The 24,669-nt window shown below is 41.5% G+C and overlaps 1 protein-coding gene across 1 annotated transcript in view; it reads right to left on the bottom strand.

The window, feature by feature from the left end:
• Positions 1-24,669, bottom strand: part of LOC132404878 (embigin-like) — a 55,083-nt gene that overhangs the window by 16,758 nt on the left and 13,656 nt on the right. The window contains exons 2-4 of the mRNA XM_059989440.1: positions 23,564-23,644; positions 17,918-18,095; positions 921-1,009 (exon numbers count right to left, since the gene is read on the bottom strand). Of these exons, the coding sequence (XP_059845423.1) occupies positions 921-1,009; positions 17,918-18,095; positions 23,564-23,644 (348 nt within the window). The remainder of the gene's footprint in view (positions 1-920; positions 1,010-17,917; positions 18,096-23,563; positions 23,645-24,669) is intronic.

Below are 24,669 nucleotides of genomic sequence, written 5' to 3'. Positions count from 1 at the left end.
GCTTGTAACTCACACAGCGCCCACAGAGGATCTGCACGCCTCGTCGGCCGAGTTGGTGTATGGCGCACCCCTGGCCGTCCCGGGAGAGTTCATACCAGCCCCAAGGGGGCACGAGGAAGAACCCGCAGCAGTCCTGGACAGATTACGCAAGAGGCTTGGCAACCTGGCCCCCGTACAGACTTCACAGCACGGACGGACCCCGACCCATGTACCCAAAGACCTGCAGAACTGTAAGTTTGTGTTTGTACAAAGGGGCGAACACTGGGCGTCGCTACAGTGGCCGTACGAGGGGCCGTTCAAGGTGATTAACAACAACGGGTCGAAGTACGTTCTGGACATTGGGGGGAGAGAGGAGGTTTTCATGGTGGACCGACTCAAACCAGCCCATGTGGACTTGGCGCAGCCGGTTGAGGTTCAGGCACCGCGGCGCGGAGGCAGACCTCCCAAACAGAGGCTGATCCAGACAGTGGACATTGGGGGCTGTATTGCCAGTTCTGGGGGGGGGGGTTATGTGGCGACCCACTTTCTGCGCAGGTGAACCGGCTCACAAATATACAGCGCGTGGGGGGAGACTTTGGTAATGCACCTCTGACGTCATTTCCCCCCGGAGAGGGTGGGCACTAGGGATTAAATGCCAGTGCCACAAAGTTTGAATAAACTAGTCTCCAAACGACTTACCGACTGCATGTCATTATTTCAGCGCTGTGTGTAGCACATCGCTACATTGTGAGAATTTTAAAACCCATTATCTGGTTTTCAACTTATAACACATGGAAATTTATCAAAATATTCACTTATACCAAAAAAAATACACATGGATAGAGCCAGTAAATCAAAAGATTGGTTACCCAACCTAAGATATGACAGCAAGCATTGGTAAATACTGGGAAGCTTTCTGTTATCACAGAGAACAAACTCACTTTGTACTTCAAACCTGCCTTCCGAGTTGGGGTCTGTGTCAAAGATACAAGAATAGTTCCCAGCATCACTTTCATTCCAAAAATCAAACCTGCAATCACAAATCATGACAATTACTGATGTTAAAGCCCCTACTCATTTAATTATTCTTAAGCACATGACATTTCCCCTACTCTTAATTCATAATAAATAATGTATGAGCAAGGAAGGATTACAAGGATATGTTTGTGGTGTGAAATATAAGTAAATTGCAAAGAAGTTTTATGTGAGCGTAGGTTGTTGAGACAAATTATCTATTTCTATTCTATGCCATAATATATTTTAAAAGCCTTGAAGGTAAGTGTACAATTTATTAACAGATATCCAGTTTGGATACTATTAACTGTATAGAACATTGAACATAAAAAATACAGCACAATACAGGCCCTTCAGCCCACAATGCTGTGCCAACTCTTAAACTTTGCCTCCCAAGTAACCCTCCACCTTAAATTCCTCCATATACCTGTCTAGTAGTCTCTTAAATTTTACTAGAGTATCTGCCTCCACCACTGACTCAGGCACCAACCATTCTCTGAGTAAAAAACCTTCCTCTAATATCCCCCTTGAACTTCCCTCCCCTTACCTTAAAGCCATGTCCTCTTGCATTGAGCAGTGGTGCCCTGGGGAAGAGGTGCTGGCTGTCCACTCTGTCTATTCCTCTTAATATCTTGTATACCTCTATCATTTCTCCTCTCATCCTCCTTCTCTCCAAAGAGTAAAGTCCTAGCTCCCTTAATCTCTGATCATAATGCATACTCTCTAAACCAGGCAGCATCCTGGTAAATCTCCTCTGTACCCTTTCCAATGCTTCCACATCCTTCCTATAGTGAGGCGACCAGAACTGGACACAGTACTCCAAGTGTGGCCTAACTAGAGTTTTATAGAGCTGCATCATTACATCGCGTCTCTTAAACTCTATCCTTCGACTTATGAAAGCTAACACCCCATAAAGTTTCTTAACTACCATATCTACCTGTGAGGCAACTTTCAGGGATCTGTGGACACGTACCCCTAGATCCCTCTGCTCCTCCACACTACCAAGTATCCCGCCATTTACTTTGTACTCTGCCTTGGAGTTTGTCCTTCCAAAGTGTACCACCTCACACTTCTCCGGGTTGAACTCCACCTGCCACTTCTCAGCCCACTTCTGTATCCTATCAATGTCTTTCTGCAATCTTTGACAATCCTCTACACTATCTACAACACTACCAAACCTTTGTGTCGTCTGCAAACTTGCCATCCCACCCTTCTACCCCCACATCTAGGTCGTTAATAAAAATCACGAAAAGTAGAGGTCCTAGAACCGATCCTTGTGGGACACCACTAGTCACAACCCTCCAATCTGAAAATACTCCCTCCACCACGACCCTCTGCTTTCCGCAGGCAAGCCAATTCTGAATCCACCTGGCCAAACTTCCTTGGATCCCATGCCTTCTGACTTTCTAAATAAGCCTATCATGTGGAACCTTGTCAAATGCCTTACTAAAATCCATGTAGATCACATCCACTGCACTATCATCATCTATACGCCTGGTCACCTTCTCAAAGAAATCTACTAGGCTTGTTAGACACGATCTGCCCTTCACAAAGCCATGCTGACTGTCCCTGATCAGATCATGATTCTCAAAATGCCCATAGATTCTGTCTCTAAGAATCTTTTCCAACAGCTTTCCCATCACAGACGTAAGGCTCACTGGTCTATAATTACCCGGAATATCCCTACTACCTTTTTTGAGCAAGGGAACAACATTCACCTCCCTCCAATCCTCCAGTACCACTCCCGTGGACAACGAGGACATAAAGATCCTAGCCAGAGGCTCAGCAATCTCTTCCCTCGCCTCGTGGAGCAACCAGGGGAATATTCTGTCAGGCCCTGGGGACTTATCTGTCCTAATGTATTTTAACAACTCCAACACCTCTTCTGCCTTAATATCAACATGCTCACTCATATTGTCCTCACCGTCATCGAGTTCCCTCTCAGTGGTGAATACTGAAGAGAAGTATTCTTTGAGGACCTCATTCACTTCCACAGCCTCCAGGCACATCTTCCCACTTTTATCTCTAATCGGTCCTATCTTCAATCCTGTCATCCTTTTGTTCTTCACATAATTGAAGATTGCCTTGGGGTTTTCCTTTACCCTACTCGCCAAGGCCTTCTCATGCCCCCTTCTTGCTCTCCTCAGCCCCTTCCTAAGCTCCTTTCTTGCTACCCTATATTACTCAATAGACGTATCTGATCCTTGCTCCCTAAACCTCGCGTATGCTGCCTTCTTCCATCTGACTAGGTTCTCCACCTCACTTGTTACCCATGGTTCCTTCATCCTACCCTCACTGGGACAAATCTATCCCTAACATCCTGCAAGACATCCCTAAAAATCGACCACATGTCCATAGTACATTTCCCTGCAAAAACGTCATCCCAATTCATACCAGCAAGTTGTAGCCTTATAGCCTCATAATTTGACCTTCCCCAATTAAAAATTTTCCTGTCCTCTCTGATTTTATCCTTTTCCATGATAATGTTAAAGGCCAGGGAGCGGTGGTCACTGTCCCCCAGACGCTCACCCACTGAGAGATCTGTGACCTGAACCAGTTTGTTACCTAATACTAGATCTAGTATGGCGTTCCCCCAGTCAGCCTGTCAACATACTGTGACAGGAATCCATCCTAGACACACTTAACAAACTCTGCCCCGTCTAAACCATTGGAACTAATCAGGTGCCAATCAATATCAGGGAAGTTAAAGTCACCCATGATAACAACCCTATTATTTTAGCACCTTTCCAAAATCTGCCTCCCAATCTGCTCCTCGGTATCTCTGCTGCTACCAGGGGGCCTATAGAATACTCCCAATAGAGTAACTGCTCCCTTCCTGTTCCTGACTTCTACCCATACTGACTCAAAAGACGATCCTGCTACATTACCCACCCTTTCCTAGTTGTAATAGTATCCCTGACCAGTAACACCAACCCTCCTCCCCTTCCCCCCCCCACCCTATTCCTTTTAAAGCACTGAACTCTATGAATATTGAGAATCCATTCCTGCCCTAGTGCCAGCCAAATGGTGGACAATTATTCACTTTTGGATAAATATTGCCTTTTTTGCATCAATTGATTATATTTTTATATAAAAAAATAATTTCCAAACTGCATATTAATCCTTATTTGCTTTCTGTCATTAAATCAGATTATTTAAAATATGAACATTCTAAATCTATGAACAATTTTAACTTCAAAAGTGAAGCCCTTTTCAGTTCTTAAGCTGTCCCACATGGCCAAGGACATGGGCTTTAAAGGTTTTGCCACAAGTAGAGCAGGAGGTGCTTGATGGGTTGATGGTAGCTGCAATATTGCACAAAGTAATATGTCAAAAATATATACAAATGAATCTTAAATTAACAACATCAAGCAAAATAGGGCTGATATCTTTTTTTTACAATACTGTGGCATTACATGGTCAAATAAGTCCATTGAAACTTTTTTGTTCACACTTCGAGCACTCCTCAAGTATAACAAAGTTGCTAGTGCCAGCTAGTTTTATTGGTGTCTTCAGGGCTAAAGATTTTAAAATAATATTATCAAATCCTAATGATATTATGATCCTGCTGTTAATGGGTTATAACTTATTGGTACTTAGAGCTAATTGTGCAATGCAGAACAATTAAGATTTCACTCTGATTGATTATTATCAATGAATTAGCCAAAGGATATGAGTTGGGAAAATTGGTCTAAGCATGGTATCAAGGACCTCTGGTAAAACTTAAGAACAAAGATTGGTATCATCACTTTTATAAAGTGATTATAAAACCCTAAACACAACACTTCACACGAAAATGGACTTTTTCTTAGTCTGTGTTAGCTCTTACAAAAAAAAAACTGTTAATGTGCATTTATTTATTTAGATTTACAGCATGGAACAGGCCCTTTCACTGTCCATAGACCCACCTACTTAGCACTGGCCTAATCAGAGGACAATTTACAATGACCAATTAACCCACTAACAGGTGCATCTTTGGGCTGTGGGAGGAAACTGGAGCACCCGGAGGAAATCAATGCCAACACAGGGAGAATCTAAAAACTCATTACAGACTGCTCTGGAATTGGACTCTGACGCGCTGAGATATAGCTTCGCATTAACCTCTACGCTACTCATTAATTTAGGTTTTTCTTGTAAATGCTGTTTATGTAACACTAAGTGCCTGTGACACTACTGCAAGTAAGTTTTTTTTTCATTGCACTTGAGCATACATGTAGTTTTGCAAATTACAGTAATTTTGACTTTGGATAGTGTTAGCTATGAAAGAAATAACTGCATGTGAAGTGCATGCAATAGCGCCACCATGTGGATCAGGTAGGAAAAGATAATTAAAGGAAATTATTTGTCTTGGGCAGTTGTATAATGAATGGTAAGTTGAAAATAATAGACTGATTTTGCAAAATATAAGAAGCTTCAGCTGTTTCCACATCGAGTTATTTTCAGTCACCAAATTTGAACAGCTTTGTGCTTGTAAAAGGTTCCAATATACTTTACAGTTGATTTTTCTATGACTGAAGTTTAAACAATTTTTCATATTCTGCATCAATGCTAAGTTTTGGTCTTTTGTCTGGAGTGTGTGCCTTCCTAAAATCTAGAAAAAAATGAAGGTGGAAAATTGCAAAAGATTTTATGAATATTACACATTCTTAAACCACTTAGCTATCTCAAACCAGAACAGTTCTTGCCAATTTTAAACAGAAATGCAGTTTAAAGCTCTTGAACAACATTTAGAAACAATCTCAGGAAATTCTATTTCACATTATATACTCCTTGATAAAGCAATGAAATCTTAGGAACTACAAGGAGTGTTGAGATGTTAATTGAAAAAGATTTCAGAAATGACAAAGACAGATCACTTCAAGGCAGATGAATCAAGAATAATGACCATCATATGTATACTGATCCTCTATTCTTAGATAGAATAAAATAAATAACACATGTGGCAATTATGTTTTCCTTTACAGATACATTGAGATCAATTTCATGGGTGCAGGAGCATGAATGTTTGACTTCCAATCAATTATTCAAAGGCCCATAATTCATTGAGATTGTTCAAATAACACCTCCTAAGCTGGATATGTTTAAATTCAATTTATCAAATAAATCTGGAATTAAAAAGCAATTATCATAATTACTGACCATGAAATTACTAACTTGTCACTATAAAAACGTTTACTTCACAAATGTCCTTCAGGAAGGAAATCTGCTAATATACACTGATTCTAAGTCCAACATAAATTCAAAGTTCAAAGCAAACTTATTATCAAAGTACATATATGTCACCATATACAACCCTCAGAATTATTTTCTGGCAGACATACTCAATAAATCTCATAACCATAACAGAATCAATGAAAGACTGCACCAACTCGGGCATTCAACCAGTGTGCAAAAGAAAAGGTGCAAATACAAAAAGAAAGACATAATAATACTAAATAAATATGCAATAAATATCAAGAACATGAAATGAAGAGTTCTTGAAAGTGAGCCCATGGAACACTTCAGTGATGGGGCAAGTGAAGTTCAGGGAAGCTATCTGCTTTGGTTCAAGAGTCTGATGGTTGATACCTATACCTGAACCCGGTGATGTGAGCCCTCAGGCTCCTGTACCAGTGGGAAGAGAGCATATTCTGATTGAGGAGAGCGGCAGTCCCTGATGATGGATGCTGCTTTCCTGAGACAACGCATTGTGTGGATGTGCTCAGTGGTGGGGAGGGCTTTAACCATGGTGGACTGGACTGCACTTGTGAGTTTTTGTAGGACTTGCCATTCAAGGGCATTGGTGTTTCTATACCAGGCGATGAAACAGCCAGTCAATATACTCTCCATTACACATCTAAAGAGGTTTGTCAAAGTTTTACATATTAGATAATTTTAGAATCTACACTAACTCCTCAGGAAGTAGAGGGACTGCCTTACCCAGGACACCATGGAATTTAAAGTTGCTGACCCTGTTTACCTCAGATCCTCCAAGGAGGACTGGCTCATGAATCCCTGGTGTTCTCCTCCTGAAGTCAATAGTTTGCTCCTTGAGCAGACTACTGACATTGAGTGAGAGGTTATTGCTGTGGCACTACTCAGCCAGGTTTTCATTCCCCCTCCCATCTGCTGAATCATCACCACTTTTGATTCAGCCTATGACAGTGATGTTGTCAGTAAACTTATGTGTGGCATTAGAGCTGTGCTTAGCCTCACAGTCATAAGTGTAGACTGTGGGCTAGGCACAATCTTGGGTTGCACCTTTGCTGACAGAGATTGTGAAGGAGATGTTGATGCCAATCCGAACTGACCAGGGTCTGCAAGTGAAGAAATGGAGGAACCAACTGCATAAGGAGGTATTGAAGCCAAGGTCTTGAAGCTTATTGATTAGTGTTGAGGGGATGATAGTATTGAATGCTTAGCCATAGTTGATAAAAAGCATTCTGATGTATGCATCTTTGTTGTCTAGATGTTCCAAGGTTGAGTGAAAAGCCAACAAGATGGCATCTGCTGTAGACCTGTTGCATATTGGAGAAAACCCAAGTCATTTCTCAGACAGGAGTTGATGTGTTTCATCACCAACCTTTCAGAACACTTCATCACTGTGGATGTAAGTGCTACTGGATGATAGTCATTGAGGCTGATTACCTGGGCACCAGTATAATTGAAGCCTGATTGAAGCAGGTGGGTACCTCAGACTGCCAAACCTAGAGGTTAAAGATCTCAGTGAATACGCCAGCCAGTTGGTCAACACAGGTCTTTAGCGCCTGGCCATGCACCCCATCTGGTCTGGATGCTTTATGTGGGTTCACCCTTCTGAAGGCTGCTCTGATGTCAGTCACCCTCAAAGACTGAAACCACATGATCACCGGGGACTGTTGGAGTTCACGACGCATGCTTCATGTTTTGATCGATAAAGCAAATACGGAAGGCATTGAGCACATCTGGAAGCAAAGCCCTGATGTCACTTGATTTACTTTCTCAGGTGATAGCATTCAAGCCCTGTCACGACTGTCGAGCATCCTTCGTTGATTCAATTTAGCCCTGAATTGCTATTTCGTCGATGAGATGGCCTTCTCGAGATTGTACCTGGACTTCTTGTAACTTCCTTGGTCACCAGACTTGAACACCTCTGATTTGCTCTTCAGCAGGTTGCAGATCTCATGGTTCATCCAGGGCTTCTGGTTGGGGAAGACTCTGAATGATTCTGTGGGGACACACTCGTCTACAACTGTTTTAATATTATGACAACCATGGAGTATTCATTCAGATCCACAGATGAGTCCTTGAACACGGCCCAGTCCACCATCTTGAAGCAAACCCATAGCAGCTCATCTGCTCTTGCAACCACCTCTGTGTTGTCCTAATCTCTGGAGCTTTGGTCTTTAGCCTCTGTCTGTACGCAGGTATAGGACAAGGGCAACCAAGTGATCATAATTACCAAGATGAGGTCTGGGCATGTTAGGCATTCCTGATCTTAGTATAACAGTGGTCTAGTGTGTTGGGTGCACTGGTGATACAGGTTGTATGCTGATTATAATTGGGAAGGGTTTTCTTAAAACAAGCCTAGTGAAATCCTTGACTCCGATTTGAAACGCTTCAGGATGGACTGTTTCTTGTTTGGAGATGGCACCATGCAATATCTCAAACACTTGGTTACAGTCGGTGGCTGGTGTTATGTAAACTGGGGTTAGCTGTTCAAGATCTGGTGAATATGAGTTCAACAGAACATCAGAGCACCACCTATCATGAAACACAAGTCTCCACCTTTTGCCTTTTCTACACCTTTGTAAATCATTAGTTCAGTCCATCCTGTGAATCTAGAAGCCCATGGGTCTGATTGTCATATCTGGCTGTGCTGGGAGTAAGCCATGTATCACTCAAACATAGGACACAACAATCTCTCATTATCCCCGGAAACAGCAATTTTTGTCCTCAGCTCCTCAGTTTTCTTCTCCATCGATTGTACATCTGCTAACAACATGCTGGAGGTCTCATCCCTTTGTATTTTACCCTGGCTTAGAGATGCCCCCCACCTCCTCCCTTGCCATACTGGCTTTGACAGATGAGTCCTTCAGAAAATCATAAAATCTAGTTGGTTCCCAACTGCTCTCTGAACTAACCCTGAATACCCCTCAAATCATGGGGCAGCTACAGAGAGAAATAGATGGGGGACTTGGGAGTGCATGTACATAGTTCATTGAAGATGTCACAGGTAGTCAGGCTGATGAATAAGGTGCTGGAATGCTTGCATTTGTCAGTCACCCTGCTATAGGAAGGGTATCATTAAACTGAAGAGGGTGCACAAAAGGTTCACTAGGATTTTACTGGCAGAGGAGGCTTGAGTTACAAGGAGATGATAGATAGTTTAGGACTCTCTTTCCCTCGACTATAGGAAACTAAAGGGTAAATTAATAAATTAAATTGGTAAATTGGTCTATTATTGTCACAGGTGCCAAGTTGCAGTGAGAAATATACAGATCAGTTCATTGGAATATGCAAGGGGAACAGAAGGCCAAATAAAGTGTTATAGTTACAGTAGAAGTGCAATACAGGCAGGCAGAGGTTTATTAAATGACAGTCACAGAGCAGTATAGCACAGAAATAGGCCCTTCAGCTAATCTAGTCAATGCCGAGCTGTTATTCTGCCTTGAGCCATTGGACTTAACCTGGACCACAGCCCTCCACACCCACTCCATCTATGTACTTATGGAAACTTCTCTTAAATATTGCAATCAAACCTAAATCCACTACTTCCGCTGACAGCTTGTTCCACATTCACACTACCTTCTGAGTAAAGAAACTTCCCCTTAAATATTTTGTCTGTCAACTTTAACTAAGACCTCTGCATCTTAGTCTCACCCGACCTAAGTGGAAAAAGCCTGCTTGCCTTAGCCCTATCTATACCCCACATAATTTTGATGACCCCTATAAATGTCCCCTCATTCTCCTACTCTCCAGGGAATAAAGCCTTAATCTGATCTGATCTGATCAACCTTCCCCTGTAATTCGGGTACTCAAGTCCAAACAACATCCTTGTAAATTTTCTCTGTACTTTTTTTTTGTAATTTATTTTTTTTATTGAAGTTCCTCATCAAACAAACATTTCCATAAGATGTATTTCAGACATTGTACATAATGCTTTCCTGTTGGTAGATTTCCAGAACTGCATGCAGTGCTTCAAATTAGGCTTCACCAATATCCTATACATACAACTTTACCACAACATCCCAACTTCTGCACTCAATACTTTGATTTATGAAGGACAATGTGTCAAAATCTTTCTTAATGACTGTTTCTACTTGTGACACCACTTTCAAGATATTTCAGATCCCTTTGTTCTACCATACTCCTCAGTGCCCTATGTACACTGTGTATATCCTATGCTTGTTTGTCCTCACTGAGTGCAACACCTCACACTTGTCTCCATTGAATTCCATCTGCCATCTTTCTGCCTATTTTTCCAACTGGTCCAAATCCTGCTCATAGCCTTCCTTGTTGCCTCCAATCTTGCTATCATCCACACATCTGCTGATCCAAGTCATTAACGTAGATGACAAACAATAACAGACCCAGCATCAAGGGGCTTAGATAAGATGAATAGCCAAAGATTTTTCCCAGAGGGTAAGGGAATCCAAAACTTGAGAGCAGAGGTTTGAAGTGCGAGGGGAAAGATTCCAGTCCTTGTACACCTCCATCCCCCATCACGAAGGCCTCAAAGCCCTCCACGTCTTTCTCGACAGCAGACTCAACCAGTTCTCCTTCACCACCATTCTCCCCTGTCTAGCAGAACGGACCTTTAGTCTCACTAATTTCTACTTTGGCTCCTCCCACTTCCTTCAAACCAAAGGTGTAGCCATTGGCACTCACATGGGTCCCAGCTATGACTGCCTTTTTCTCGGCTATGTGGAACAGTCTATGTTCCAAGTCTACACCGGCATCACTCCCCAGCTTTTCCTTCGCTACATCAACAACTGCAATGGCGCTCCTTCTTGCACCCGGCGACCTCATCAACTTTGCTTCTAACTTCCAGCCTGTCCTCAAATTTACCCGATCCATTTCCAAAATCTCCCGCCCCTTTCTTAATCAAACTGTCTCTATCTCTTGAGACGGTTTATCCACTGATATCTTTTACAAACCAGTTGATTCTCACAGCTCCCTGGACTATATCCCTTCCCACGCTGCTACTTGTAAGAATGCCACCTCCTTCTCTCAATTTCTCCGTCTTCGCCACATCTGCTCTAAGGTTGATGCTTTTCATCCAGAACCTCCTTCTTCAAAAAAGGGGCTTCCCTTCCACCAGCATCAATGCCACCCTCACCTGCATCCCTTCCATTTAATGCACATCTGCCCTCACCCCATCCACCCACCACCCCACCAAGGATAGGGTTCCTCTTGTCCTCAACTACCACCCCACTGTCTCCATAACTTCTGCCACCTCCAGTGGGATCCCACTACCAAGCACATATTTACCTCCCCTCCCACTTCCCACAGGGATAGCTTCCTACGTGTATCCTCTGTCCCTTCATCCCTCCCTATTCATCGCCCTCCTTGTATTTATTTTTGCAAGCAGAACAAGAGCCACACCCATCCCTCACCACCATCCAGGGCCCCAGTCTTTCCAGGTGAGACGGCACTTCACCTGTGAGTCCTTTGGGGGTCATCTACTATATTCAGTGCTCTCAGTGTGGTCTCCTGTACATTAGTGAGACCCAATGTATACTGAGAGACCGCTTCGCCAAACACTTAGGCTCTCTTTGCCAGAGGAAGTGGGATTTCCCAGTGGCCATTTCAATTCAACCTTCCGTTCCCATTCCGACGTGTCAGTCCATGGCCTACTCTAATGCCACGATGAAGCCACGCTCAGGAAGGTGGTGAAGCACCTTATATTCTATTTGGATAGCCTCCAGACTGATGGTATGAACATCGATTTCTCAAACTTCCGGTAATTGAACCCCCTTTCTCCTTCACCATTCCCCATTCACATTTCCCTCTCTCACCTTACCTCCTTACCTGCCCATCACCTCCCTCTGGTGCTCCTTCCCTTTCTTACATGGTCTTCTGTCCTCTCCTATCAGATTCCCCCTTCTCCAACTCTTTATCTCTTTCATCTATCAGCTTCTCAGCTCTTTACTTCACCCCTCCCCCTCCCAGTTTCACCTATCACCTACCACCTTGTACTTCTTCCTCTTCTTCCCTCACCTTCTTACTCTGACTCCTCATCTCTCTTATCCAGTTCTGATGAAGGGTCTCGGGCCAAAATGGTGACTGTTTTACTCTTCTCCATAGATGCTGCCTGGCCTGCCGAGTTCCTCCAGAATTTTGCGCATGTTACTTTGATTTCCAGTATCGGCAGATTTTCTCCTTTGGGGTAAGATTCATTGTTTTCCCATGTACTACCTCAACACACTGTTGTAATGAATTGATCCGCAGGAACAGTATGCAGTACAAGTTTTCCACTGTACTTCAGTACATGTGACAATAACAAACTCATCTACCAGTTTTAAAGTTATCTGAGGGGCAACTCCTTCATACAGAGCAGGTAGAGCATATGGGATGAATTGCCAGTGGAAATGGTAGCAGCAGGTATCATAACATACAACATTTAAAATGCACTTGGACAGGCTCATAGTTAGGAAAGGTTCAGAAAGAAATGGACTAAGTGCAGGCAATTGGGATGAGCCCTGCTAGGTAGCTTTTCACTGGGCCAATGAGCTAAATGCTGCCCTTGCCAGTGATATCTACATCCAATGAATGAATAAATTACAAAAGAAATTCACTGGAGAAAAGCACAATAAGAATTTGCAGAAAAGTTTAGTGCAACACAGATTGGCATCCTACAAGTGTATATAACTGGATGGCCACATCTGCGCCAGGTTTGTCGAGCTGCAGCTCCTTCGGGACCGTGTTAGGGAACTGGAGATGCAGCTCGATGACCTTCGTCTGGTCAGGGAGAGAGGGGTTGATAGAGAGGAGTTATAGGCAAGTAGTCACACCAGGGCCTCGGAAGACAGATAAGTGGGTAACAGTCAGGAGAGGAAAGGGCAAGAGTCAGATACTAGAGAGTACCCCTGTGGCTGTACCCCTTAACAATAAGTACTCCTGTTTGAGTACTGTTAGGGGCAATGACCTACCTGGGGGAAGTAACAGTGGCTGCACCTCTGGCACAGAGGCTCGGAAGGGTAGGGAAAGAAAGAAGGCAGCAGTAGTAGGAGAGTCTATAGTTAGGGGGTCAGGCAGTTCTGTGGACGCAGGAAAGAAACACGGATGGTAGTTTGCCTCCCAGGTGTCAGTGTGCGAGATGTTTCTGATTGCATCCAGGATATCCTGTAGTGGGAAGGTGAACAGCCAAAGGTTGTGGTACATATTGGTACCAACAACATAGGTAGGAAAACAGACTACAGGGAGTTAGGAAGGAAGATGAGAAGCAAGTCCTCAAAGGTAGTGATCTCAGGATTACTGCCTGTGCTATGCAACAGTGAGTATAGGAATAGAGTGAGATAAAGGATAAATGTGTGGCTGAGGGAATGGAGCAGGGGGCAGGGAATCAGATTTCTGGATCATTGGGACCTCTTTTGGGGCAGGAGTGATCTGTATAAAAAGTATAGTTTGTACTTAAGTCCTAGGGGGACCAATATCCTGGCTGGGAAGCTTGCTAAGGCTATTGGGGAGAGCTTAAACTAGAATTGCTGGGGGTGGGAACTGAACGGAAGAGATGGAGGAAGGGGCGGTTAGCTCACAAATAGTGAAAGCTTGTAGACAGTGCCAGAGGGAGGACAGGGAGGATAGAGAAGGGATGTGCTTAGACTGAAGGTTTGAGATGTGTCTAATTTAATGCAAGAAGCATCATGAACAAAGCAGATGAGCTTAGAGCGTGGATCAGCACTTGGAGCTATGATGTTGTGGCCATTACAGACACATGGATGGCTCAGGAGCAGGAATGGCTACATAGAATGACAGGCATTAGATGTTTCAGAATGGACAGGGAGGGAGGCAAAAGAGGTGGGGGCGTGGTACTCTTGATTAGAAATAGTGCCATGGCTGCAGGAAAGCAGGAAGTCATGAAGGGATTGTCTACTGAGTCTCTGTGGGTGGAAGTTAGAAACGGGAAGGGGTCAATAACTCTACTGGCGGTTTTTTTATAGACCACTCAATAGTGACAGGGACATTGAGGAGCAGATAGGGAGACAGATTCTGGAAAGGTGTAATGATGGAAGAATTTAACTTCCCCAATATTGATTGACATCACCCTAGAGCAAGGGGTTTAGATGGGGTAGAGTTTGTTAGGTGTGTTCAGGAAGATTTCCTGAAACAATATGCAGATAAGAGGAGAAGCTGTACTTGATCTGGCATTGGGAAATGAACCTGGTCAGGTGTCAGGACTCTCAGTGGGAGAACATTTTGGAGATTGTGATCGAAATTCTATCTCCTTTACCATAGCATTGGAGAGGGATAGGAACAGGTAAGTTAATAAAGTGTTTAATTGGAGTAAGGGGAAATATGAAGCTATCAGGCAGGAACTTGGAAGCAGAAATTGGGAACAGATGTTCTCAGGGAAATGTACTGCAGAAATGTGGCAAATGTTCAAGGGATATTTGCATAGGTACATTCCAGTGAGACGGGCAAAGGATGATAGGGTACAGAAACCATGGTGTACAAAGGCTGTTGAAAATCTAGTCAAGAAGAAAAGAAAAGCTTACGAAAGGTTCAAAAAACTAGGTAATGATAGAGATCAAGAAGATCGTAAGGCTAACAGGAAAGAGTTTAAGAATGAAATTAGGAGAGCCAGAAGAAGTCATGAGAATGCCTTGGCGAGCAGGATTAAGGAAAACCACAAGGCATTCTACAAGTATGTGGAGAGCAAGAGGATGATGAAAATTACATTATGGTTTTGGTAGTAGGCATTATTATTCTTTTTTTATTTATATTTACAGTTTTGTGGGGATGGACACTCCGATTAATTTGTTTTTACATATTATAATGGTTGGCCTGGAGTTTCATAGTGGGAGGGAGGGGAGGATACTAGCTTTATATGAGTTTATTCTGGGTGCTGTTTCCTTATTGTTATGAATTACATAATTGAAATGTTTATTTTGCACTGTATTAATCTTCACTTTGTTGTTGGGTTTTTTGTTTGTAGTTGGTTTGTAGAAATGCATTAAAAAATTAATAAAAAAGAGGAAGAGCAAGAGGATAAGTCTGAGAGAATAGGACCAATCAAGTGTGACAGTGGTAAAGTGTGTATGGAACTGGAGGAGATAGCAGAGATAGTAATGAATATTTTACTTCATTACTCACTACGGAAAAGGATCTTTGCGATTGTAGGGATGACTTACAGTAGATTGAAAAGCTTGAGCATATAGATATTAAGAAAGAGAATGTCCTGGAGCTTTTCGAAAGCATCAAGGACCGGATGAGATGAAACCCAGGCTACTGTGGGAAGCGAGGGAGGAGATTGCCGAGCCTCTGGCAATGATCTTTACATCATCAGTAGGGGCAGGAGTGGTTCCGGAGGATTGGAGGGTTGCAGATGTTGTTCCCTTTTTCAAGAAAGGGAGTGAAGATAGCCCAGGAAATTATAGACCAGTGAGTCTTACTTCAGTGGTTGGTAAGTTGATGGAAAAGATCCTGAGATGCAGGATATGTGAACATTTGGAGAGGCATAATATGATTAGGAATAGTCAGCATGGCTTTGTCAAAGGCAGATCCTGCCTTACAAGCCTGATTGAATTTTCTGAGGATGTGTCTGAACACATTGATGAAGGTAGAGCAGTAGATGTAGTGTATATGGATTTCAGCAAGGCCTTTGATAAGGTACCCCATGCAAGGCTTATTGAGAAATGAAGGAGGCACAGGATCCAAGGGGACATTGCTTTGTAGATCCAGAATTGACTTGCCCACAGAAGGCAAAGAGTGGTTGTAGACGGGTCATATTCTGCATAGAGGTCGGTCACCAGTGGTGTGCCTCAGGGATCTGCTCTGGAACCCCTTCTCTTCATGATTTTTATAAATGACCTGGATGAGGCAGCAGAGGGATGGGTTGGTAAATTAGCTGATGACAAAAAGTTTGGGGGTGTTGTGGATAATGTGGAGGGCTGTCAGAGGTTACAGCCGGACATCTATAGGATGCAAAACCGGGCTGAGAAATGGCAGATGGAGTTCAACCTAGATAAATGTGAGGTGGTTCATTTTGCTAGGTCAAATATGATGGCAGAATATTTTGGCAATATTAATGGCAAGACTCTTAGTAGTGTGGAGGATCAGAGGGATCTTGGGTTCCAAGTCCATAGGACACTTAAAGCTGCTGCACAGGTTGACTCTGTAGTTAAGAAGGCATACGGTGCATTGGCCTTCATCATCCGTGGGATTGAGTTTAAGAGCTGAGAGGTAATGTTAAAGATATATAGGACCCCGGTCAGACACCACGTGGAGTACTGTGCTCAGTTCTTGTCACCTCACTACAGGAAGGATGTGGAAACTATAGAAAGGTTACAGAGGAGATTTACAAGGGTGTTGCCTGGATTGGGAAGCATGCATTATGAGAATAGGTCGAGTGAACTCGGCCTTCTCTCCTTGGAGCAGCAGACAATAAGAGGTGACCTGATAGAGTGTATATGTTTAGAGGCATTGATAGTGTGGGTAGTCAGAGGCTTTTTCCTAGGGCTGAAATGGCTAACACAAGAGGGCACAGTTTTAAGGTGCTTGGAAGTAGGTACAAAGTAGATGTCAGGGGTAAATATTTTAAGCAGAGAGTGGTGAGTGCGTGGAATGGGCTGCCAGTGACGGTGGTGGAGGCGGATATGATAGGGTCTTTTAAAAGACTCCTGGATAGGTACATGGAGCTTAGAAAAATAGAGGACTATGGGTAACCAGAGGTAATTTCTAAAGTAAGTACATGTTCGGCACAGCATTGTGGGCCGAAGGGCCTCTACTGTGCTGTAGGTTTTCTATGTTTCTACAATTACTACTTATCAAGTCTTACTACCTTAAGGATTGCTTGTGATAAACGGTTCCATTAATGCTATGGAACAACTTGGAACTTCATTGCAGTATTTCAACTTGTATTTCTTTCATGTGTCTTTTAATGTTGTGTCATTCTGCAATTTTTGAAAGTAGTCATTCTAACACTAATATAACTGTCATTTAATTTTTTCAATAAACTGCAGTGGATGTATTCATGTGGAGCTGAAGGTAAAAACTAATGATATTGCTGCCAAAATACTTAACATGGCACCTCATGCCCCAGAGCTTCTGGCCTTAATGACAATAACATTTTCAAAATTTACTGTTTTCACTCTGCACCATGGAAGCACCATCACTTTTCCAGTGGTTTACATTGCAATATTTCCAAATATAATAAACATATAATAAATGATTAGATTTGGGCCAATGGAACATCAAAATTATTGCTCAAAAAACTTAATCACCCCCAGAAATATAGTTTTTTGGCTGTTGATCGTGACTCCTTTGAAAAATACTTTAAAACTGCCTGTATTTTTAAAATTGAAATATTTAATATTTACATTTGGTATATTTCAGCTTCTCCTTCAATCCTATTCATTTCTATTTTTTACTTTTTTTGTACAGTGAGTAAACTGAATTAAATTTCATGCTTTGCTCTCTACAAGAATTTCTCAGTCTGAAATGCATTTAATTTAGCTTTCAACTGCTATTTGTTGGGTGCCAATTATCCCCTATAAATGACAACAGTGAGAGTGGAAATCATTGCTCTGGAATATACAAAACTATTGTCCAGCAGATAAAACATCTCTTCAGGAGAAAGGCAACAGTTCAACTACTATCAACTGAGGTGTTAACCATTTAAAATACAAACTTTGTTATTAAACTGGTAGAATAACGTCAGTTGTTCTTCCCCTCTGGATAGAAAGAAAGATTTTAATTTAGTTAAAATGCTTGCTGGCATTTGCTTCATTTGTCTACTTACTCATGAGATATCGAAAAAGCTTTCTGGTCGGACTCAATTTCCTTTTTATTGATCTCATTGCCATCTTTTTTCCAATGGCCAGTTGTTGGAGATTTCTGTGCAGCTTGAACTGTCAAATTGCAGGTCAGCCTAATCTTTGTGGCCATTGTTATGTTCAACTTTTCAATGTTATTTTGTCCTGAATATGTAAAATAAAAAAAATAAATAAAATCTCCATTCGAAAACTTAAATATCCGACAACTATTTATCCATTTAATCAACAAGTAACCTTAAGAGTACTGAAGTACTAGGATTTGAAGACAAAGTTACTACTAATGAATATTAAAGTGTATACAAACCCAGAAATTAGCAGTAATGAATACATGAACCACCACAGAAATTTTTAAATTTTTATTCTTGTAACTCGGTTAAATGGTAGTTTATTGAAATACCATTAAAAATCTAAAGCTAGTGAAAATTCTGCTAATTTGCTCTGTTTTTAGGCCACAGAAAAATAACAGCAGGTTAACACACTGTGGCCACTTTATTTGGTATCCCCTGTACCTAATAAAGTGGCCACTAAGTGTATGTTTGTGGTCATCCATTTTAACATTTGACAATGTGGTGGGTTCAGAGATGCTCTTCTGCACAGGCTGGTGATTCTCCTCTGAACTCTTTCATTAGCAAGGCATTTCCGCCCCAAAGCACTGCTGCACATTGGATGCTTTTTATTGTTTATCTCACCGATCTCCGTAAACTCTAGATACTATCGTTTGTCAAAATCCCAACCACCAACAATCATTCCACGGTTCAAGTCACTTAGGTCACATTTCTTTCCCATTCTGATGACTGGTTAGAAAAACAACTGAACCTCTTGACCATATCTGCACACCTTTATACAATGAACTGCTGTCACCTGATTAGCTGATTAGATATTTGCATTTACAAGCAGATATACAGGTGTGGCTAATAAAGTGGCCACTGAGTGTATATACCTTCCAATCGACATAAGACTTAAATACTGATTTAAAAGAAGCACGGGTTTCCTGGCTTATTTTGCACTTTTTGAGCTGGGATACTAACAGATTAAATGTGCCCCTGATTCGATATCTAATCGATATCATGCCAACGCACTCAGTGGTTACTTTATTAGGTACAACTGGTTCTTCTGCTGATTAATGTGAGTATCTTGAAAAAAATGCAGACTAGTGACATTTGTCCACCATCTTGTTCATGCAAATAAACTCAGTGGCCACTTTATTAGGTACACCTGCTCGTCCATGTGAATAGCTAATCAGCCAATCACATGGTAGCAATTCAATGCATAATAAAAGTATGCAGACATGGTCAGGAGGTTCCGTTATTTAGACTAACATCAGAATGGAGATGAGATTTGATCTAAGTGACTTTGATTGTTTGTACCAGAGTAAATGCTTGAGTAAATGCTTGAGCTTTGTTTGAGTAAATGCTGTTCTCCCTGGTTTTTAGGGTTTGCAAAGTATGGTGAAAAAAGACTAAAGATATCAAATCAGCAACAGTTCTGAGGGCAAAAATGCCTTATTAATGAGAGATTAGAGAAAAATGGCTAGACTAATTCAAGCTGATAGGAAGGCAACCGTAACTCAAATAACCATGTGATAGAGCATTGGTGTGCAGAAGAGCTTCTCTGAATGCACAACACACCAAACCTTGAAGTCGATGGGCTACAACAGCATAAGACCCCAAATATACACACAGTGGCCTCTTTACTTGGTACAAGAAGTACTAATAAAATGGCCACTGAATGTAATTTGACAACAGTTGCTACATCTTACTATTAGTCCGTTTGGTTTCTGTCTCCACCTACTGCAGTAACCAGAAGATTAATAATTAAACCAGTTATAATCCAATACTAGATTAATAATTAAACTGGTTCTCGTCCAATACCAGATTAAGTAGTTCTGCACCGTGTGTGACAAAGGATGAATGTACACATCATTTAAAACAAATTGAATTGATTGACAATATTGGGAAACTAAATTAATATAAATGTACAAGGTTACTCCAATATATAACAAACAGCTTACTGGAGCTTTCAAATGTCGTTTGTTGATCTGTTCACTGAACCGTACCCTAAAGATGCACAATGAATGATGCCAAGCCTGACATCTTGTGGCCTAATAGCAGAATGCTATGTTGATCCATTGGGAGTTTAATTTGCAATGTTCAAACCCTGAAGTTCACTCAGTTGTTTGGTGTCTCAAAACAACGCTATGTTTAGAACTATCAGTTCATCTGTTTCCCCACAGAAGGTAATGAAAGTGGATGAAAGGACAGAATAAAATCATCAAGGTAGAAACACGGGGTAAACCAGGACCTAGACAGAAGCCGACAGGATCTCCCAATTAAACACATTTTCCAGCATTTTGCCACAGACAGATAACAGAAGGTCACCATTGGCTGCTACAAAGCATCTTCTGAGGGAAGATAGTTTGCAGGAGAGAGGGACAAGAGCTCCACATTTCACCCTGCACTATCCAGGACATTTATAATTCATGAGGGGAAACTGCACCAATATAAATGTTACTATTTAATTATTACAATAATTCATACAGAAACACAGACAGACAAATATATTCTACACACAATACCTATGCACATCACACAAAGATAATAATCCTGCAAAAATGGTATCCAACATCACAATCTGATCTCATCCCTTCACTGACATCTGACTCTCCATCACCACATAATTTACGACCTCAATGTCTTTCATTTTGACCAAAACCACAAGACCAGAGGAGTAGATTTAGGCCATTCTGCTTAAGTCTGCGCCGCCATTCAATAATAGCTGATTTATTATCTCTTTCAGCCCCATCCTCCTGTTGTCTCACATAACCTTTGCTACTGTTACTACCAGCAATAATAGACAAGCCATTCATACTGAAAATGATGCCCCTCAGATATACCAGCACAGAAATACAGTAGCTTTCCTCCAATGACTGAGGTGTAGAAGAGTCACTAGACTCCAAACCCCTCCATTGTAAATGCAATCTACAACTTCCAGCTCCATTCACTTACAAGTTTCATTCTGTCCTCTACATCGCTTTTGATTTGATCCTTCAATTTACTCTTCACAATCAGGAATGCTGGAAAATGCCTGAGATTCCACTTGTGGAAGAAGAACCACACATCTGGAGCAACCGTGAGGAGCTGGGTGTTCATCTCTCTTTCCTTTGAGAGGTTTCCAGGCTCCAGAGGAATGTTAATATTTTCATTCTTATAAGCTCTTGCTGAGAACTGTCACAAACCTTCCTCAGCCTGCTGTGAACCCTAACATCAGTGGAACTAAATTGCTAATCCCAACAATGATTTTTCTGCTGACTAAATCTTCTACCCAAAATTCTTTCTCTTTCAGCCACCATCCAGAATGGGGGAAGGACTGCATTTACATTGCCTGGTTCCTTTCCAAGAACAATAGACAATAGACAATAGGTACAGGAGTAGGCCATTCGGCCCTTCGAGCCAGCACCGCTATTCAATGTGATCATGGCTGATCATCTACAATCAGTACCCCGTTCCTGCCTTCTCCGCATATCCCTGGACTCCGCTATCTTTAAGAGCTCTATCTAACTCTTTCTTGAAAGCATTCAGAGAATTGGCCTCCACTGCATTCCACAGATCCACAACTCTCTGGGTGAAAAAGTTTTTCCTCAACTCTATTCTATTCTGGTTCTTGACTCCCCCAACATTGGGAACATTTTTCCTGCCTCTAGCATTTCCAATCCCTTAATGATCTTATATGTTTCAATCAGATCCCCTCTCATCCTTCTAAATTCCAGTGTATACAAGCCCAGTCGCTCCAATCTTTCAACATATGACAGTCCCGCCATCCCAGGAATTAACCTCGTGAACCTATGCTGCACTCCCTCCATAGCAAGAATGTCCTTCCTCAAATTTGGAGACCAAAACTGAACACAATACTCCAGGTGTGGTCTCACCAGGGCGCTGTACAACTGCAGAAGGACCTCTTTGCTCCAATACTCAACTCCCCTTGTTATGAAGGCCAACATGCCATTAGCTTTCTTCACTGCCTGCTGTACCTGCATGCTTACTTTCAGTGACTGATGCACAAGGACACCTAGATCTCGTTGTACTTCCTTTTTTCCTAACTTGACACCATTTTTGGGGACAACAAAATCGGGGACATTTTGGTGGCTTCAGTACTGTGCTGTTTTATCCTGAAGTAGATGGGAAAATGAATCGGCCAATTTTGTGTATCCATTCTCTGTACTGTGTATAGGTGTTCTGGCTGAACACCTGGAGTGCTGTGTCACAGAGTGACCTTTTCAGATATGCTGAGTGCGAGAAAATTTTAATTTATACTATACATTCTATAACTGCATCCTGACTGAAAAATGAATTTGATAGGCAAGAGCTTAGGAGCATGATGATGCAAGTGCTTGGGATTAGTTGCCTGATATTAATGATGCAGATGATGGAATTTGACATTTAAAGATAAATGTATTGACCGTGACCTCTGTGAGACAATACATCCAAATTTCTGGCCAATGTTTACAACAGAATCTACAGATTCAATAATGGGACCCATAACTTGCAATTTAAAAACTCTAAGCTTCCAGTAAATCCTACATGAATTAAGAGTAAAAAAAAATCAGCCAGATCTTGCAAATGTTGAACTCTAGTGGGAAATATATTAAATATAGGAAAATGCATTCAATGTAGAAGCAGAAGTGCATAATTACTCAAAATCTATACATCTAAAATGGCTTCCTTTCAGATATTAAACATACGCACCTACCATTAGCCAATGTAATTTGACATTAGTAGAAATGGTACTACAGTTAGTGATCACTCAATTGTAGCAGCATCAACTAGATGTGTGATCTGCTGCACTGCTCATACATCTCTGTATTGAGATGTCCAGAAGATTCACCAGATCAATTCTAAACCATTAAGTTATTTTGCAGGGCATGGCTGATCTATTCTGTTTTGTTCCCACAGCAACTTGGATTGCTTACTGGAATCTAGATTATGATGACATTTATAGTTATTGCTAGTTATTGATGCCCTAGTTAAAAATTGTAGGAAAGAGCAGGTTAAAAATACATTGCATCAAATCCTTACTGAATATAAGATGATAAAACAATAAGATAGGAGAATTTTAGACCATTGGCCCATTGAGTCTGCTCACTATTTGATTATGGTTGATTTACTTTGTCTCATCCTCCACTTTAAATATACCTAATGATTTGGCCTCCAAAGCCAACTATAGTTATAAATTCCACAAATTCTCCACCCTCTAGCTAAAGAAATTTATCATCTATTATAAAAGGATGAGGCCCTCTGGTCCTAGACTCTCCCACTGCTGGAAACATTCTCTCTATGTCCACTCTATCTAGGCATTTCAAAATACTTCAAAGCAAGTTTAAAAGAATTCATTAAAAAAAAACTCAGGATCTTGTTAAATGCTATAACACTTTGTCGAATTCTAGAAGGTACATTTAATAAATATCTTCAAGACATTTGGAAAAAATAACATTATTCAGCTGAAGGACATCATGTTCATTGTGATGACAATCCATGCATAACAAACTGCACTTAAGTAACTTATGCTTACACGGGTAATTATGACATTTAATGAAGGAAATATCACATTGAATTTACCTAAAAGAAGAAACAGCTCCTCGAAAGGTAATTTATCTCCATTGGCATGAAGTACTGGTGCCGGAGTTGCAACTGAATAACCTGGAAATTTAAAATATTTAAATGTTAGTAAATTGCTCCACATATTGTGATTTTGACAAAAGATGTAAAGTGACTTATCCAATTAATCACCAACTTTCTTTATAATTAGATGTATTTTCCTACTTCATTCATTATAATCTTCTACTCATCAAATCCAAGGGTTCTCCAAACTTTCTTCAAACTTAGACCCTGCTGCTCTATTTAACTTACATTCATAGGATTCCAAGGAGATTTTTTATCAAAGTATATATGTAGTATGCAGTATACAACCCTGAGATTTCTCTCCTCACAGACAGCCACGAAACAAAGGAAGCAATGGAACCTGTTCAAAGAAAAACACAACCCCTCCCCCTCCACCCACAAGAAACTAAACATGCAAACAAAACAAAAAGAATAAGTGAAAACTCAGAATTGAATACACAAAGTAAGAGTCCATATTCAGTTCAGCTCAGTGTTCATCATCTGCAGGACTCCCCAATTCAGCCCCTAAAAACACATCATGGTGTTGTCAACCTGTAACTGTTACCTGCTCAGTTGAGGAAAAACACCAGAGACACAAAATTACCTCTGAAACGGGTTTTAATTCACAGGAGTTCGCAGCCCCATGCACTTCGGGCGTAAGGTAGCCAACTCCCAATTTGTTGGTTTACAAAGGTCATACTTATACCCAAAAACAGGGTACTACATTCGCAAATATGGTTACCGATTCAAATTCATCAATTGATTGGCTATTGCATAGCTAAGCATGCAAACTACTCAGAATTTAGCAAAGGTTAAAGTGTAATACCTAGAATTAATACTGACGTACTTCAGGACACTTGAAATAGGTATCCTTAAAATATTTTGCCAAGCACATTGTCTTGAGGTTGTAGGTTCCCTTTTCCTTGTGGTCTCCACGTCTGGCCTGGCACCTTACTTTAGCTACCTCTCCTTACTTCCCCAATGACGTACCTCTCTCTTGTCCTGTCTACATATTTTGTTACACTTACCCCTCGCCCACCCCCTCTACACGTACCCCTTACCCT

The sequence above is a fragment of the Hypanus sabinus genome, chromosome 14, assembly GCF_030144855.1.
Source record: "Hypanus sabinus isolate sHypSab1 chromosome 14, sHypSab1.hap1, whole genome shotgun sequence".
NCBI classification, from domain to species: Eukaryota; Metazoa; Chordata; class Chondrichthyes; order Myliobatiformes; family Dasyatidae; genus Hypanus; species Hypanus sabinus.
This window is presented reverse-complemented; position numbering and strand designations above follow the sequence as displayed.